The sequence below is a fragment of the Mustelus asterias genome, chromosome 23, assembly GCF_964213995.1.
Source record: "Mustelus asterias chromosome 23, sMusAst1.hap1.1, whole genome shotgun sequence".
In the NCBI taxonomy this organism is placed as follows: Eukaryota; Metazoa; Chordata; class Chondrichthyes; order Carcharhiniformes; family Triakidae; genus Mustelus; species Mustelus asterias.
The window spans coordinates 34,372,113-34,391,340 of NC_135823.1; the positions used below are offsets into that span (position 1 = coordinate 34,372,113).

The window sequence follows — 19,228 nt, forward strand, 5'->3', positions numbered from 1 at the left end:
TTGAATTAGGTGCTACTTTTGGACTAAAATGGATGAGTTTCCTACTTGACGGTCCTGGCCTTAAAATTAGACATTGTGAAGATGTTTCTACTTTGGAGAAGGCCAAAATTAGTGATCATGAATACAATAAATAAATCCAATGGAGAATTCAGGAGAGACTTATATACCCAAAGGGTAACATGAATGTGGAATTTGTCGCCACAAAGAGTAGTTGAGGCAAAAATCATAGTTGAATTTAAGAGAAAGCGAGATAAGTAAGTACATGAGGAAGAAGGGAGTAGAAGGTTATGCAGATACTTGAAGTACAGTGAGAGGAGATTTGTGTGGAGCATAAATGCAAACACAGACCTGTTGGGCCAAATGGCCTGTTTCTGTGCTGTAAATCATATGTAATTGTGAATAGTGTTGCGTATTTATCATGTGTTCTTATATAGATATTGTAATTTATTCCAGAGTCCACGAGCTCCTCACCGCAACAATGTTCAGAATCAACTTCTGGCAGAGGATGAGAAGGATGAGGCTGTCTCTTTCATCCAGTCTTCCTTCAGGGCTCATCTAACTCGAATGCAATATTTGAGAGAGAAGTAAGAGTGCGAGTTGCAAAAATAGGCCCATTATGTTATCAGGAGAACAGCTTCTGTGTACTGTACGCTCACGTTGCAATGCTTTGTCAGTTATCAGTCTTTATAATAAAGATTTTCCCAGCTCAGATAATTGGTGCAGGCACATGGAAAGGAACCTGTCTGATCTTTTTCATATTTCTCACACCTAACCTTGTGGTGCAGTTGGACACCGACTGTGCAGCCCAAGGATGAGGGAGGGTGTATCTGGAATGCACTGTCTGTGACAGCAGTGGAAGCCAGTTATCTTACAGCCCCTAAAACATATTCAGATGAGCACTCAGAATACTACTGCAGTCAAGGATATGGCACAGGTGGTAGAAAACAGGATCAGCCCGACTTTGGTGGTGATTATCGTCGGTGCAGACTCGTTGGGCTGAAGGGCCTTTGCTGCACTGTATGACTCGCGATGCCCCATTGGGTATAGACGGGGTACAAAACTCCCTGAGGGAAACAGGTCATAGACAGAGAAGTCGCGGCTTTGGGATGCAATATCCTTTAATTGTTAACATGTACAGTGCATATACACTATCCCTAACTACAGAGTCTGCCTTCACCAGTGCCCTCTGGGTGACCCTACAACTTCTTACATGGCTGGTGCTATGTCTGGGTGAACCCCTCAGGATGCGCACATTGGTGGTGGAAGCGGTCTGTTGTGTTCTGTGCCCCATGGCTTTTGATGCCTTTGGTGGGCATACCCTGGAGAGCTGGGACCGAGAGGGCCCTGGTTGACTTTCATCTGTCACGGTTGGAGACTGCTGGAGTCTCCTGGGTGGGAGGCCCTGGGATGGCCTCCAGTCCATCCTCCACCCTCAGGGGATGGAGGGGCAGTTGGAGTGAGCTCCAGTAGCCCCTGCGTCATTTGGCGCTGCCACTCCTGGAGGCCCAACATTTGTCTGCACAATGGTGTGCAAGCCCTTAGTGATAGCCGCCCACGTCAGGACTACACTGTGTCTCGAACATGCTGCCGAGGCCCTCAACCATGTTCCGCAGCAACTTGTCCATGCCTTGAACCCTGCCACCTATGGCTACCATTTCCTTGCAGTGTTGGCCTGGGTGCCATGCAATGACGGCACCAACTCCCGCACCTGAAAGCTGTGGGGCTCCTTCAAGCCACCATGCAGTTGCCGAAATGTTGCTGACACCCTCTCCTGCAGTTCCTGGCTCTGCTTCTGCATCTTTTTCTAAATGGAGGTCGGTCACCAGTGGTGTGCCCCAGGGATCTGTTCTGGGACCCTTGCTGTTTGTCATTTTCATAAATGACCTGGATGAGGAAGCGGAGGGATGGGTTGGTAAGTTTGCCGACGACACGAAGGTTGGTGGGGTTGTGGATAGTCTGGGGGGACGTCAGAAGTTACAGAGGGACATAGATAGAATGCAAGACTGGGCGGACAAGTGGTAGATGGACTTCAACCCAGATAAATGCGTCGTGTCCATTTTGGTAGGTCAAATGGGATGAAGGAGTACAATATAAAGGGAAAGACTCTTAGTACTGTAGAGGATCAGAAGGACCTTGGGGTTCGGGTCCATAGTCGGCCCCGCAGGTGGAGGAGGTGGTTAAGAAGGCGTATGGTGTGCTGGCCTTTATCAATCGAGGGATTGAGTTTAGGAGTCTGGGGTTAATGATGCAGCTATATAAGACCCTCGTCAGACCCCACTTGGAGTACTGTGCTCAGTTCTGGTCGCCTCACTATAGGAAGGATGTGGAAAAGATTGAAAGGGTGCAGAGGAGATTTACAAGGATGTTGCCTGGATTGAGTGGCATGCCTTATGAGGATAGGCTGAGGGAGCTCGGTCTTTTCTCCTTGGAGAGACGAAGAATGAGAGGAGACCTAATAGAGGCGTATAAGATGTTGAGAGGCATAGATCGGGTGGACTCTCAGAGGCTTTTTCCCAGGGTGGAAATGTCTGCTACGAGAGGACACAGGTTTAGGGTGCTAGGGGGTAGGTACAGGGGAGATGTTAGGGGTAAGTTTTTCTCACACAGGGTGGTGGGCGAGTGGAATCAGCTGCCGTCAGTGGTGGTGGAGGCGAACTCAATAGGGTTTTTTAAGAGACTCCTGGATAAGTACATGGAGCGTAATAGGATGGAGGGTTATAGGTAGGTCTAGAAGGTAGGGATGTGTTCGGCACAACTTGTGGGCCGAAGGGCCTGTTTGTGCTGTAGTTTTTCTATGTTCTATCTCCAGCAGCTCTGTGAGAACCATTTCCAGTGGCTTGGCATCTGGCTGGGGGCCAGCTGTGTCCTTGGATCCAGCAGTCTGCTTGCCAATCCCTTTGACATTCCTGCCTCCACCTGATGTGCATCAATAGCTGTATAGTGCTCACGAGAAAGTGACCCCAAAGCCTGTATGCTAATTCCACCCATCGAGGCGTGCGTCTCTGTGCTGGTGGGTGTTGCAGGTGATGCCTGTGACACCTGGTCAGTGCTTTCCATGGAGCTATCCCATGGATGTCCCCCCTCCCCAGAGAAGCGTGGGGGGGATGCCAATTCCTCAGGGCCTGACCTCATCAGGTGTTGCTCCTGCAAGAGAAGACGCATAGTTCAGTGCTGAGAAGGACAAGTTTGGAACTTACTTGAGACAGGTCATATGAAGGTTTTGTGGATCCTGACTTTTGTGGCGCACGTTGATTTTGCAGCTCGTCAGGGTGCCTCCCCTGAGAGCTCCATTATGTACTCTTCTAAGGTGATCAGGCATTGTAACTCAGGAATTCCCCTGTTGCCCCACCTGTTTTCTCCCGCTCCCTTCTGTTATGCGCCATTTTCTCCTGCGGAGACAAAGGGGGATGATTGAAAGCCTTTTTGATTTGATTTATTATTGTCACATGTATTGGTATACAGTGAAAAGTATTGTTTCTTGCGCACAATACAGACAACGCATACTGTTCATAAAGAAGGTAAGGAGAGAGTGCAGAATGTAGTGTTACCATCATAGCTAGGGTGTAGGGAAAGATCAACTTAATGCGAGGTAGGTCCATTCAAAAGTCTGATGGCAGCAGGGAAGAAGCTGTTCTTGAGTCAGTTGGTACATGTCCTCAGACTTGTGATCAGACAAGCCTGATGGCTTGCAGGTCTTGGGGGACTGGGAACAGGTGGTGTATGTCAGCACTGTGCCTTGCCACACAGAAGTTGTGATGAGGGTGCCAAAGGAATTTGAGGAAGATGCTAGGGATTGAGTGCTGGAAGGCCAGGGAGTGGATTGATACGGATGTTCTAAGTGTGATGTGGTGATGCCGACATTGGACTGGGGTAAGCACAGTGAGAAGTCTCACAACATCAGGTTAAAGGTTTATTTGGTAGCAAAAGTCACTAGCTTTCGGAGCGCTTGCTGCTCCTTCATCAGGTGAGTGGGATTTCAGTTCACAAACAGGGCATATAAAGACACAAACTCAATTTACAAAATAATGGTTGGAATGCGAGTCTTTACAGGCAATCAAGTCTTAAAGGTACAGACAATGTGAGTGGAGAGAGGGTTAAGCGCAGGTTAAAGAGATGTGTACTGTCTCCAGCCGGGACAGTTAGTGAGATTTTGCAAGCCCAGGCAAGTCGTGGGGGTTACAGATAGTGTGACATGAACCCAAGATCCCAATTGAGGCCGTCCTTATGTGTGTGGAACTTGGCTATCAGTCTCTGTTCAGTGACTCTGCGCTGTCGTGTGTCGTGAAACCATGCAGACGTTAAGACAACGGATGAATGAACACCGCTCGACAATCACCAGGCAAGAGTGTTCTCTTCCTGTTGGGGAACACTTCAGCGGTCTCGGGCATTCGGCCTCTGATCTTCGGGTAAGCGTTCTCCAAGGCGGCCTTCAAAACACACGACAGCGCAGAGTCGCTGAGCAGAGATTTATAGCCAAGTTCTGCACATGAGGATGGCCTCAACCGGGATCTTGGGTTCATGTCACACTATCTGTAACCCCCACGACTTGACTGGGCTTACAAATTCTCACTAACTATCCCGGCTGGAGACAATACACATCTCTTTAACCTGTGCTTAACCCTCTCTCCGCTCACATTATCTGTACCTTTAAGACTTGATTACCTGTAAAGACTCGCATTCCAACCATTATTTTGTAAATTGAGTTTGTGTCTTTATATGCCCTGTTTGTGAACAGAACTCCCACTCACCTGACGAAGGAGCAGCGAGCGCTCCAAAAGCTAGTGACTTTTGCTACCAAATAAACCTGTTGGACTTTAACCTGGTGTTGTGAGACTTCTCACTGTGTTCCAGGTGTGACAGACGTGACTAATAGCAGGGCGAGATGAATGGACACTCACCCTTGCAGCCCAAATGAGGTTGTCCATCTTTCTCCGGCATTGGGTACTGGTCCTCAGTGTTAGGCCGTGGGCACTGACTGCTGTGGTCACCGCATCCCTGGCCGCATTCGAGTCCCTGCTACTCGGTTATCTGCCCTCTTGGGTGTACAGGATAGCCCGCCTCTCCTTCATGGCATCCAGCAGCTGTCCTAGGTCTCCCTCCATGAAATGTGGGGCTGGTCTACACTCTGCCATCCTCCTGGTGTGACTGGATGTTGGTGCAGCGGGCATGTGTAAATACAGCTCCCCATTGTTAACGGCACACAGCTGTGGCCAGTTCGGGTAAGTCACACGCCTGCAGACTCCATAACAGCGTGTTTCATGTGGAAGCTCTTTTAATGCAATGTGTCGAACATTGCAGTGTGGAATGCACTGAAAAGACCAGCGCAGTTCGCTCCATTATGACACTTAGTTTTTTGGGGAAAATTCCACCCTTCATCTAAAAAATAGTTGCATGCTGTGATGGTTGGATTTTAGACTCTTTCCAATTCACACACACTAAGACAAGCTAAATGTCCTCCTGTATCCTGAATTATTTGGGGAGCGATATGAACATGTCCCCTCTTTTATATGCAATTAATGCATTGTAATGCATTGCACTGCAAGGATTCAAGTACAAAATCTCTTTCTGTCTTTTAGATGTTGATGAAAGCTCTGTGCATTTTCAGCGTTATTATTTGTTTACTAAATCTGGAAAATCTAAAAGAAAGTTGCCATTTGCTTATGTTTTATCTCATTGTCATTCATAGCGCTGAGCAAAGAAAAGGCACATCTGCCAGAGATACAAAAGAGACCACAGTTACAGTGAGGAAATGCAGAAATATTCAGCCACGGTCAAAGTACTCCGGTAGGTATAGAAATCTCCTAACTTGCAAGCAAGGAACCATTCTTCCAACAAACGTAGCTGGTTAATCGTGACATAGTAAAGTTCCTCACCAACTTCCACCTATCCTACACTTACGGATATTTATGCACTAATGACAGCCAACTGCATGGTTCGTACTTGCTATATTATTTGGAGGTCCTGATTGTATGAGGTAAATGAACACTTGTCTATTCCCATTCTTTGTCGAGGAATTTTTTCAAGCCCTAAGGAAATCAAGAGAAACAGGACAAGGCAGGAAAGTGGAGTTGAGATGGAAGATCAGCCCTGATGTTTTTGAATGACGAATAAACCTTGAGGGACCATATGACCTATTCATGTTTCTACTTCTTATGGTTTTACGTTCTATTTAATTTCTTATATTCAATTTGGGGTAGGGTTTTTAACAAGGCTTTCAAGGACATAAGGAAACTAGAACCTCGAGAAAGTAGTTCCTTAGCAAAAGGTAAATTTTATTCAGCATGGGGCAGCACGGTGGCACAGTGGTTAGCACTGCTGCCTCACAACCCTGGCTTCAATTACGGCCTCGGGTCACTGTCTGTGTGGAGTTTGCACATTCTCCCCGTGTCTGCATGGGTTTCCTCCGAGTGCTCCGATTTCCTCCCACAGTCCAAAGATGTGTGGATTAGTTTGATTGGCCATTCTAAATTGACCTTTGTGTCAGGGGGATGAGCAGGGTAAATATGTAGGGTTATGGGAATAGGACCTGGGTGGGATTGTGGCAGACTTGATGGGCCGAATGGCCTCCTTACGCACTTTAGGGATTCTATGATTCCCACTCACCTAAAGTTATGTAAAAGAAATGACATGCATTTATATAGCACCTTTCAAATTTTCAGCATGCCCCAAGATACTTTATAATCAATGGATTCCTTTTGAACTTCAGTCATTATTGTTATGTAGGCAAACTCAGCAACCATTCTGCACCCCGCAAGACCCCACAAAGAGCAAATAAATATTCTTGGCATTGGTTACATCAAGAATGATGGCTAAGACTTCAGCAGAACTCCCTAGTGTTCAAGGAGTACTGCAGATCTTTTACACCCATCTAAAGAGAGAGAGAGGCCAGAATAATATCTCCAGCAGTGCAACGCTTCCTCATTGCTGCACTGAAGTATCTGCCTAAACGGTGCGTCCAGGAATGTTTGAACCCTCAACTCCTAAAGTGAGAGTGTGACCAATTAAGCTATGTTCATGTTTGCAGATTATTTATTGCCACTCCTTTCTCTCCTATTACAGTCCGTTAAATTTCCCTGAGTCAAGTTCCGGGAGAAGGCAGGAGAATAGTATTAAGTGAATTGCTCATTTAGAGAGCTGGTGCAAACACAATGGACCAAATGGCCTCCTCCTGCACTGAGATTCTGACCAGAATAACTATTGCTCATCCTCCACCTATTAATTGCAGTTGGAGGCCAAATAACTCCAATCAACCATAAAACTGGAGAACTCAGTTTAGTCAAACAAGTTAATTGAAAATAAAATACTGCAAATTCTGTAAATCTGAAACAAAATTAGAAAAGGCTGGAAATACTCAGCATCTCTGGCAGCATCTGTGAAGGCCGAAACAGCTCATGTTTCAGGTTGATGACCTGTTTTCAGAATATTCTCTCCACAGATGCTGCAATGCTTGCTGAGCAGATGATTAAATCTGCCTTCCCTCTATAATCTAGGCCATTATGTATTGTTTGCCAGTAACTTGTATATCATGCTACTTTGAGTCATAACTTAAATGACCATGTGTGTTGCAAAAATGATACCAGAATGGAAAGTTTATACTCATCAGGAAAGATTGAATAGCTGAAGCTTTTTATCTCTTAAAAAAGAGAGAGCTTATAGAGGTAAGATTGTACTAAGATTTTGTAGGGCAAACATAGAGAAAGTGTTTCCACTGGTAGGGAGATGAAAACTAGGGGCCATAAACATAAGATATTCCCACATAGGTGAGGTAAATGAACTAATGTCACAGCTCCATGGATAATGAGGAAAGTAGAGGATATGGTGAAACAAAAATGAGAGTGCATGATGCCTGTTAGTTGAATTCTTCAGCCAAGAACCAGGATAAATACAATAAGTTCAGAGAAGTGAAGAGGGAAATAAAACAGGCAGAGAGAGAATATGAGAATAGAATGGCAGTTAACATAAACGGGAACCCAAAAATCTTTTATAGCCATGTAAATAGTCAGCAGATTCTAAGAGGTGTGTTGGGGCATTTTAGGGACTAATGGTGATCAATGCTTGGAGACACTCGGCAAGGCAAGAATACTGAATGAGTACTGTTAGTATCAGTATTTACCAAGGAAAAGGATGCTGAAAAAATATCAGTGGAAGTGCAGATGGTAGAGGAAATATATAGGGTGAAAATTGATAGATAGGATGTACTGGAAAGGCTGGCTGTGTTAGGATGGAAAAGTCTCCTGGTCTACACAGTTTGCATCCTAGCTTTGTTTAGGACACCACTAGAGTGTTGGATCCAATTTTAGTCACCACACTTTGGGAAGGATTTGAGGGTACAGCAGAGATTTACCAAAATGGTTCTATGAGGGATTTTTGCTGCAAGGTTAGATTGGAGAAGCTGGAGTTGAAGAGGATCTGATAGAGGTGTACAAGGTTATGAAAGGTTTAGATTAACTAGACAAAGAAAAGCTGTTTCCAGTAGTTGCTTATACAAGGCCTAGGGAATCACAGAATTAAGGTTTGGCCAAGAAATAACAGGGAGATTGGAGATGAGGGAGAACCTTTTTAAGCAGTGACTACTATTGACCTGGAACTCGTTGCCTCCAAAGGTGACAGAAGCAGAGACAATCAATGATTTCAAAAGGAAATTTGATGGGCATTTGATGGAAATACACTTGCAGGGCTACAGGAGCAGAGCAGGGTATGGGACTAACTGGATTGCTCTATGTAGAGCAAACATGGACTTAATTAACCAATGGCTTATTTGTGCTGTAATGACTCTGACTCTAATAACTCCAAGAAGAAATTAAGGAAGAACTATATCAAGAGAATGTGGAACTCATTTTCACAAGGCATAGTTGAGACAAATAGCACAGATTGAAGGGAGGCTAGCTAAGTACATGAAGGAGAAAGGGATAGAAGAATATGCTGATAGGGTTAGATGATGGGAGGAGACTCCTGGTAAGCATGAACACCTGCACAAAGCTTTGGGATCAAATGGTCTGCTCCTGTGCTGCAAATTCTATGTATTCTTGTTGCAGGATACCTTAAAGATGATGAGTATAGTGATGAAATAGAGGAGGATATATCTGAGGATGAAGACCAAGAAGAAGTAGAGCCTTTAAAGAAGCTAAAGATATCACCAAATAGACCTTCATCGTGTAAGTATTCCTGCAGTTGTTTCACTGAAATTTTCATTACCAATTCCTTTATAAACTGTTTCTTTTGCCCTTTCTACTTCTCCAAAGATGCTGATCCTCGACCAGTCTTTGGTTCCACAGGCACCAGCTGTCCACAGTTAAGGAATCAAGGGACTTGACAAAGAAATTTCTAAATGTCACCATAAAGATTTGCACAGACAATAGTCAAAGTAATTCGTAAATCCAGATTGCCCAGGAGTCTCTTTTGAAGTTCAAAGCTCTCAGTTCACAATACTTCCAAGTTTCATATCATCAGCAAATTTTAAAATTGTGCCCTGTATACTAAAGTCCAGATCATTAATATATATCAGGAACAGCTGGGGTCCTAACATCAACTCGTGGGGAACTTCATAATAAATTTTCCTCCAAACCAAAAAACAATGGATCCATCACTACTCTCTGTTTCATGTCATTCAGCCAATTTTGTATCCATGTTACTACTGTCCTTTTATTCCATGAGCTCTAACTATTCCAACAAGCCTGTGATGGTTTGATCAGATGGTTTCTATCTCTGCATTTTGAAGAAATAAGTGACTGAGAACATTTTGAGTGCCCTAATTATTATCTTCCAAAGTTCTGTCAATTTGGAAAGCCTTTCTTTAAGATTGAAAAATTACACGTTCTACTATGCTATTTAAGGAAGGTGACAGAAGCAAACTAAGGAATTATAGACCAGTTTGCCTAACATCTGTTGGGAAATGTCTAGTGTCTGTGATTAAGGACAGGGTGTCTGAAAACCTTGAATATTTTCAGCTGAGCAGTGACAGCCAGCATACCTGATGAATCTGATTAATTTTTTGAAAAGGTGTCTAAAGTTTGGGGACAGGGGAATTTCTATAGGTGTTATTTATATGAACTTCCAGAAGGTATTTGATAAAATCCGCCAGAAGAAACTTTTAGCTAAAGTTGAAGATCATGGAATTGAAAGCAAATTATTGACCTAGTTAGGAAATTGGCAAAGTGACAGGTGACAGAGGGTAGGGATAATGGGCAGGTGTCCTGTTTGGCAGGATGTAACTAGCAGTGTCCTGCGTTTGAGCCTCAACTATTAACTGTACTAATTAATGACTTGGATTATGGGATTGCAAGTCACATCCAAATTTGCTGATGACAGAAAGGTAAATTTGTAAGCAATGGAGATGGAAGCATAAAATTACAAAGATATTGATAGATTAAGTGAATGGGCAAAACTGTGAGGTTATCCACTTTTATCCTGAAAGTATAGAATAGGGTACTAAGTGGTGATATCCAAAGAGATTTGAGGCTTCATATGCACAGATAACTAAAATGTCACAAAACAGGGACAGAAAATACCCAAAACGTCTAATGGAATTCTGGCTTTTATATCTAGAGGAATCAAATACAAGGGATAGAATGCATGCTTCAGCTATACAAAGCTTTTGTTAGGACACACCTTGAGCGTTTTTTGGCCACCATACCTTAGGGAGGATATATTTGGTATTGGCAAGAATACAGCATTGACTTATTAAAATAACACCTGAGGAGAGAATAAATCAATTAAGATTGTGATCTCTGGATTTTAGAAGATTAATAGTCATTGTTTTCAAGACAGTAAGGGGAAGAGATGGGGTAAATTGCAAGAAACTATTTCTGCTGGTTGGGAGTTGAGGACTAAGGGGCATAGTCTTAAGAATTTGAGCTAGACATTTTGGGAGTTAAATCAGTAAACACGTCTTTTCGCAAAGAATTATGGAAGTTCGGAACTCCTTTCAGCAAGCAATAATTGATCCTTGATCAATTTTTCTTCTAAAAATGAAATTGATAGACTTAAATTAACCAAATGTATTCAGGGATGTGGGAAAAGGGCTGGCAAATGGAGTTAGGTTGCAGATTAGCCATGATGTCTTGATCTCATGGAACAGATTCGAGGGATTAAATGGCTGCCTTCTGTTCCCACCTCCCTCTGTTCCTAAATTTTCATCCATCTCACCTACACACCAAACACCCCCCACCCTATCATTCCTTGCAGCTCTGTGATCCCAGACAAAAGGCAAGAAAGGAAAACTCTCGGGTCAACCAGAAAACCAGATCTCTGGATAATTTTTCTCTGACCCTCTCAGGCAACGAAAACAAATCCAAGAGATCACTTGGACCATGTGTCATTAATAAGATCTTGTATATGAAGCCATTGCTGCCCCAGTTAAGAATCAGCCCAGCTCCCTCTTGTTGGCTGAGAGTCAGAATTCACTTCATTAGCCACCAATTTATTCCAGAAGCTCACAATTTCTGGGAAAAGAAGAACAACCCAATATCCAGTCTATTCCTACTCTTACAATATTTAAATAACAATGTTTGGCATCTATGTGGTTTCTTCATTTCCAGCGAAGTCCAGCCGATATGTGTCTCGGACATCAGGAGAAGTGGAATCAGACGATTCTGACAATGTCATTGTTGCCTCAGCATCACGATCACTGAAACATCCAAACTCCAACATCTAAAGGAGGTTGTTCCATCCCAGAAGTCTGCTTATCATTCTGAACACACGTGGAGGCGTTGGGGAGTCAAAGGAAGGAGTTTGTAGTTTTATAGAACTGCAGAAATCATGGTGTATGGGATGGGTAAATTGTTAAGTAACATAAAACAGATCACTGATTTTGTAAAAACAGAAAATTCTGGAAATAATCAGGTAAAACATCTTGTGTGGAGAGAGAATCCGATTTAACAGGCTAAATTTTCCCAAGGGGGTTGGGACCCCAATTTTGAAACCATATGTGGGTCCAGAGTGTGTGCATGACTTCAGCGTGCATTCTGGAGCAATTTTACATGGGCCCACCTCATAATTAGCCACCTTTGTATTCGCCAATTAATTAAGAACAGTGATAAGCCCAATAGGTAGGTCCGTAGCAATGGTCTGGATGGCAGCTCCACCAGAAAAGTTGAGCACTACTGAAAAAGAGGGAGGTGCTCACAAAGTAATGAAAAAGATTGCCCATGACTGTGAGGGACTTCAGGATGAAGAGTTAATCCCTCTAGAAGAGTGCCTTCAACTACTCGGGACCCCTTGGATCATTGCGGCCCCCTAACGCTGCCAATTAATTCAGCCACTGTGGCCAGCTGAGAGGGTTGCTCTCAACTCAGCAGAGGACTTTTTACTGGGCTATGGTGGAAGAGTTGTAACACTGGTAAAATGGCCTGTGATTGGGGCCTTAATTGCCTGCTCAGCTTCATGAAGCAAGGTGCCAATTCCCCAGGCAGTGTGCTTTTGGAAAGTCACCTGGAGACAGAACAGAATCAGGAGCTGTCCTGCAAGGTTTTCTGCTCCATTCACCCACCTCCAAACTCATCTCCACAGGACCAGAATCATTCAGTCCAACATTTGAGATCAGTGATCTTCTATTGGAACTCACAAAAGATCTCATGAATCGTCTTTGACCTGAAATGTTAACTCTGGTTCTCTCTCCACAAATGTTACCTGACCTGCTTGAGTATTTCCAACATTTTCTCTCTATTTCAGATTTTCAGCAACTGTAGTATTTTGCTTTTGTTTCATTCATTTAATAATTTTCTTTTCAATTCCTGCCTGTGTTCTGGAAACTGCCACTTACAATGTAAGTGGAGCAAATTCTCCAGCAATGCATTTTTGACACAACACTGCACCATGTCACTTTGAAAAGAAGTAGCTCTGTAGTATGTACAGCACCAGCTATTTCACCATGGAGTTCAGCACAGGTTGGTGTCTAAAAGCTTTAACAGAAGCGTTATAGATGAAGCCTCACAGTCCATTGTACCAATCCTTACACGTCCATTCTTGAGCTCAATACCTGCCGAGCTTTGAGCACAGCATTATTCAAACAACCAAAGTTGTGTTCTACTATTCAGTCATGGGTCAAATTCTGCTCCTTTAGCCCTCAACAAATAGGTAATCTTTTCCCATCTTCAGAACTCTAATTAAATGATTGTGCGAATTCTACGCAACAACCTTTTTGGTTCTAGAAACAAATCTTTTAATAAAAGCAGAAAACGCTGATTATGCATAGCAGATGTATCCAGCATCTAAAAGTTTGAATCGTATTGTACCATGGACAAATCTGTTGCCTGTTACCAGTTGGGAGTGTGTGAAAGATGTGTGTCTTTCTCACCTTCAAAAGCAGATTGTTGCACATTTTGTTGCACACATCTGAAATTGCTTGTAAACTATTTCCAAAAGCAGAGAAAGTATTGACACCTTATGTCAGCAAAGTATCTCCATTCTGGTCAGGAATTGTGGTGTCACTATAAGCAGCCTTATTTAAATAGAAAAGCTACAAACTACACAAATGTCACTTGTGAGAAACTTCTCTGAGTCACCGATAAAAGTCTGATGATTTCTCTAGTGAATTGCAGTCAGCGCAAGATAGTTACAGAATGGAAAATCAATCCATTCACTTACATGTAGCTGTGTGGTCTCCAAATGTGATTGATCAGGAAATTACCCAATCATCTCTATGCTGGCTGGGAATACTGTTGTCGCTATCTGCAGCCTTTGAACAGATTCCAAAGTTTAATTTATAAACTGCAATCTGACGCAAATCCTACAGACTAGGAATATTATTTGGAAAAGTGGCATCTGATTTAAAACTTCATGCACTTGATTTGAATACTTGCCACAAGGAAATGTCGTGCAGCAGTAACATGCAGTGTTATAGTGCAGCAGGACATATACATGTTCCCATGTGAGCCACACAAGAGCATGGACACCAGCTAGCTCCCTGCATGAGAGACTATTAAATTGTGATGCCATACTAGATGGTCATTTAATACCTCACGATGGTAACCGAAATGGGCATGTGCAGGATTTGAAAATGTGCTGGAGAGAAAATGGCTTCCATGCCTATCGTTCAAGGATAAATAATTTCATATAAAGAACTCAATACCTTTCTTATTTCTGTGCTTGGTGCCATTTTTTCTCTATATTTTGGAACTGGTGTACATAGTGTTCCTTGCCCATTGCTAATTTCCCTTGAGGAGGTGGTGGTATGTCATCTTCTTCATCTGTTGCTGTCTGTGGTGAAGGTGCTGCTTCGACGCTGTTAGGTAGGAAATTTTAAGATTTTGATCAAATAACAATGAAGGAACCATACCTGTCGCAAGTTGGAATGGTATTTGACTTGGAGGAGAACATGGAGGTGATGGTGTTCCTATGCGCCTCCTGTCCTTGTCCTTCTAGTTGGTGGAGGTCATGAGTTTGGGAAGAGCTGCAAAGAAGCCTGGTTGAGTTTCTGCAGTGTACCTTGTAGATAGCACACCCTCGAGCCACAGTGCACTGGTTGTGGAGGGATGTTTAAGGTGGTGGATAGGCTGTTGATCGAGCCGATTGTTTTGTCTTGAGTGTCGTTGGAACTGCACCCATTCAGTCAAGAGGAGAGGATCCCATCATATTTCTGGCTTATACCTTGTAGGCGGTGGCAAGACTTTGATAATGCGGAAGACTGTATATTGGTATTTTGGGTGGATTTGCAATGAGAAAATTGGATTTAAAAGTTACTTTGCGTCTTTAGAATATGTCCTACTTGAATGTTTTATTACGTTATGTAATCAACTGTGCCTTGTGATTTATAGAGAGAGGGAAATATTATGGAATTTTCAGACTCTTCTCAATTGTTATATTTATGATGCATAATTTGTAATGTATTTTTGTAACATACAATTTATTTGTAATTTTTATTATAAATAGAAACTTTAAATAAACTTCCTTTTCATATTTTAAGTATTTATATACTGTTTTAAAAGTTTCATTGTATATATTTATATGTATTCAAATGAAAAATGGACTCGGGGACTATGATGTCTGACTAATCCCCATCCACTGGCTGCAATGCAGGCAACACATCAACTTTGTGGATAATCTCAGCACCCAGCCAACATTAACAGAGCTGATCATTAGCTGTTCATGTCATCAGGGGGTCAGTATTGTGAGTGTGCAGTACAACTTAAAGCTAGCCCGCACCTCTTAAAAGGGGATGTGTATTATGGCTTGAGACGGTGCTGGAAGTCATGACGGAAGAGAATTTGACCTGGGAAAACATGAGGAATAGGAAAACACGGGAGATGGACATCAAAGCTTTTGGACGCTTCATTGGAAGTGTTGGTGGAGGAGCTGGTTTGGAGGAGGGATGTCCTGTATCTGCAGCAGAGGAAGGAGGCTCTTCATGCACACATTGAAAAGGCAATATGAGCAGGTAGCCATGGAAGTCAATGTCAAGAGATACATCCCAAGCATCTAAATGCATTGCTGCGGGAAATCACATACTTAGTACTGCTGAAAACCTTATAACTACATCTCATAGCTGCCAGCTATTCATAGAATCCCTACAGTATGGAAGGAGGCCATTCAGCCCATCAAGCCTGCACCGACAAGAAACCTACCCAGGCGCTATCCCCGTAACCCCGTGTATTTACCTCGCTAATCCCTCTGACACTAAGGGACAATTTAGCATGGGCAATCCACCTAACCTGCACATCCTTGGACTGTGGGAGGAAACCGGAGCCCCTGGAGGAAACCCACACTGACAGGGGAGAACATGCAAACTCCACACAGACAGTCACCTAAGGCTGGAATGTGAGGCAACAGCGCTAACCACTGTGCCACCATGCCGCCCAACATATTCCAACAGAACAGGCACATTAGTGAAACATTGCATGATTCACTGACATACACACTCTTGCAGGAGAAGGAGCAATAATTGCAACCAGGAGAAGCTAACTAGAGGGGGCAGGCATGCCAGAATGTCCTAATCCCCTTGGTGGAGACCATGCTAGCCATTATTGGGTCTGCCATTGATGAGGCTGTAACCAACAGCTGGCTGAAGTCATCAAAGATGACTGTATCCTCCTACCTAATCCTCCTGAACTGGTACGATAACAATAATCTCTCCCTCAATGTCAACAAATGAAGGAGATTGTCATCGACTTCTGGAAGCTTAGTGGAGAACGTGCCTCTGTCTACATCAACAGGGATGAATTAGAAAGGGTCGAGAGCTTCAAGTTTTTAGGTGTCCAGATCACCAACAACCTGTCCTGATCCCCCCCATGCCGACACTATAGTTAAGAAAGCCCACCAGTTCTGCATGTTACTTTCTCAGAAGACTAAGAAAATTTGGCATGTCAGTTACGACTCTCTCCAACTTTTACAGATGGACCATAGAAAGCATTCTTTCTGGTTGTATCACAGCTTGGTATGGCTCCTGCTCTACTCAAGACCGCAAGAAACTACAAAAGGTCGTGAATGTAGTCCAATCCATCACACAAACCAGCCTCCCATCCATTGACTCTGTCTACACTTCCTGCTGCCTCGGAAAAGTGGCCAGCATAATTAAGGACCCCACGCACCCTGGACATACTCTCTTCCACCAAGAAAAAGATATAAAAGTCTGAGGTCATGTACCAACTGACTCAAGAACAGCTTCTTCCCTGCTGCCATCAGACTTTTGAATGGACCTACCTCGCATTAAGTTGATCTTTCTCTACACCCTAGCTATGACTGTAACACTACATTCTGCACTCTCTCGTTTCCTTTTCTATGAACGGTATGCTTTGTATAGCGCACAAGAAACAATACTTTTCACTGTATACCAATACATGTGACAATAATAAATCAAATCAAACCTCTTCACATCCCACTCCCTCCTCATCGCACATTCTCTTCTGATGTACAATTTAAAGATGATGCACATATGCACCTCTTATTTTCTGCCCCATCCTGCACCACAACTTCACTCTTGTGCATTTTCCCTTTAAGATATCCAGGAGTTGCAATCTGGTCAAGCAGTGGATAGCGACCAAGAGAGTTATGATGCACTATTGCTTGATTCCACACACAAACACACACCAGCTCAGATACTGACAGTGTGCATGTCTTAGAGGATAGATTAGAGCTGTAGATGATGACTCACTGAGCACAGTTGGCCCACAGCCAGGGTAAAGGGTAATTTGCCAATAGGTGAAATCGTAAATGGGTCCCACTGCAGAGGACTCGCATAAGGACTTTGAGTGAGCAGCATATAGAAGAACATTGATCGATACGCATAAGAAAATTATTGGTGCATTGGGAATTCTATTTAAAACAGTCAATATCAAGGATTAAGGAGGAGTCCTGCACCAATTTGGTACTGGGTTAATTGTAGAGATTAAAGCCAAAAGACCATAAGACATAGGAGCAGAAGCAGGCCATTCACCCATCCTGTCTGCTCCACCATTCAATTAGATATGATTGATCTGACATGATAATCCTCAACTCCACTTTCCCACCTTGCCCCATAACTCTCAATTCCATTACTAATTAAAAATCTGTCTATCTCAGCTGTGAACTTACTTAACGACCCAGCCTCTATATCTACATCTGCAGTAAACAATTCCACAGATTCACTACCCTCTGAGAAGAAATTCCTCTTTGTCTTTTCTTAAATGGACGACCTCTTACTCTGAGATTCTCATCTCTGGTCCTAGACTCACCCACAAGGAGAAATGACCTCTTAGCATCCACCCTGCCAAGCCCCTTTAGAATCCTATATATCTTAATAAAGCCATCTTTCATTTTTCTACATTCCAATGACCCTTTCTTTCTCGCATGGAAGTGGTGGCCAACTCCATTGAAAAACATGTGGACGCAATGCCAATGCAGTGCCAAGTCTCACAAGAGTTTGTGCCCATGTTGTCATTTGCGCTCATGGAAAACACAGGCACAAAATCGTAACAAATGTCTGAGCTGCAATAGAAACTCAGACTGATATCATCATAGCTGTGGATTGCAGTTTGCAAAGGGGCTCGTAGGGTCTTCCAACAGATTTCTTGATTTACTGAAGTGGCTTCCTGGGGAAGTGGCAGTAGTTCCGTGAAGTATGAACCTGCTGTCCTCCCTCAGGAAAAAAATATTATCTGCTTCTGCTCAAAGTGGTCATGAAATGAGTCCAGCATTAACAATGCTAAAATTAGGGATTAGGTGTCCATGAGAATTTAATACAGATGGGACAACTCGCCTTTTTTGTACCACCTCCAACATCACCTCAAAGGCGACATTACCAAACCTTGACGCTACCCTGCCATCAATTCCTCACCTCTGCCTTTCTTGTTCTTCATTTCACCCTAGCATTGCATTGCAAGACAACTGCCATAATATTGACTGCCATTGTTCCTTTAAATCTGAACCACACTTTCAGCCTCCCATCTCCTTCCTATACCTTCCGCTTCTAATCAGTCATCAAATCCCTTCTTGCAGCCAATTAGGCCGACCTCTGGAAAAATTAAAACCTGTGACTGCTTCTCCCTCAGAATGGGATTGGGACCTGGAAATTATAGCAACATCGGGTCTCAACCCGAAATGGGAAATCCTATCCATGATGCGCTCTCTGATTCTATTATTATAGCTATTTTATGGTATTGACAGAAAATGTGACTGAGGGCAAAATAAAAGTATTGCATTTCTTTGTGATATTTATAATGTGAGGATCTTCCAAAGTGCTTTATAACCAGCTAGGTGAATTAAGAACAGATGAAGTCTTGGATTAGCATTTCATCCAAAGGGCAGCAACTTCGATAGTGCAGCACTCCTTCAGTACTGATACTGAAGAGTCAACTGCTCATTATTAGTCTCCCTATTGGAAGACTGGAGAAGCACATGTGGTGACATCTGAGAATTGATAAGAGTCCAGTTTATTTTACACAAAGTTCTATTGTTGCAGCTCCGGGGATGTGCTATTGTATGATTGAACCTTGGGCAATGTAAGCTAACTCCTGATCATAAGGGTTGTAGGGTCCACTTAAGGGGAAAATCTGAAGCCAAACAGATTTCTTGATAATGCTCAAATTAGCAATAATAATAAATCCATGTAAGTTATTTTTAAGATCCGGCTTGACACACTGGCCTTTTGCATTAAATATGAGAATTCAGGGCACTTATAACATAATGGATATATTACTGGACTGGTAATCCTGATATTTGGACTAATGATCAAGAGATAAGAGTTCAAATTCTGCTGTGGTAGCTGAAGAATTTAAATGTTACTAGCCTGGACTGGTTGGACAAAATGACCTGTTTC

At 43.1% G+C, this 19,228-nt stretch overlaps 1 protein-coding gene across 1 annotated transcript in view; it reads left to right on the forward strand.

Annotated features, from left to right (window-relative positions):
* Positions 1-14,893, forward strand: part of iqce (IQ motif containing E) — an 84,151-nt gene extending 69,258 nt beyond the window's left edge. The window contains exons 20-23 of the mRNA XM_078239866.1: positions 454-584; positions 5,687-5,784; positions 9,036-9,155; positions 11,538-14,893. Coding sequence (XP_078095992.1) covers positions 454-584; positions 5,687-5,784; positions 9,036-9,155; positions 11,538-11,653 — 465 coding nt within the window. The 3' untranslated portion in view covers positions 11,654-14,893. The remainder of the gene's footprint in view (positions 1-453; positions 585-5,686; positions 5,785-9,035; positions 9,156-11,537) is intronic.
* Positions 14,894-19,228: the final 4,335 nt, after the last annotated feature.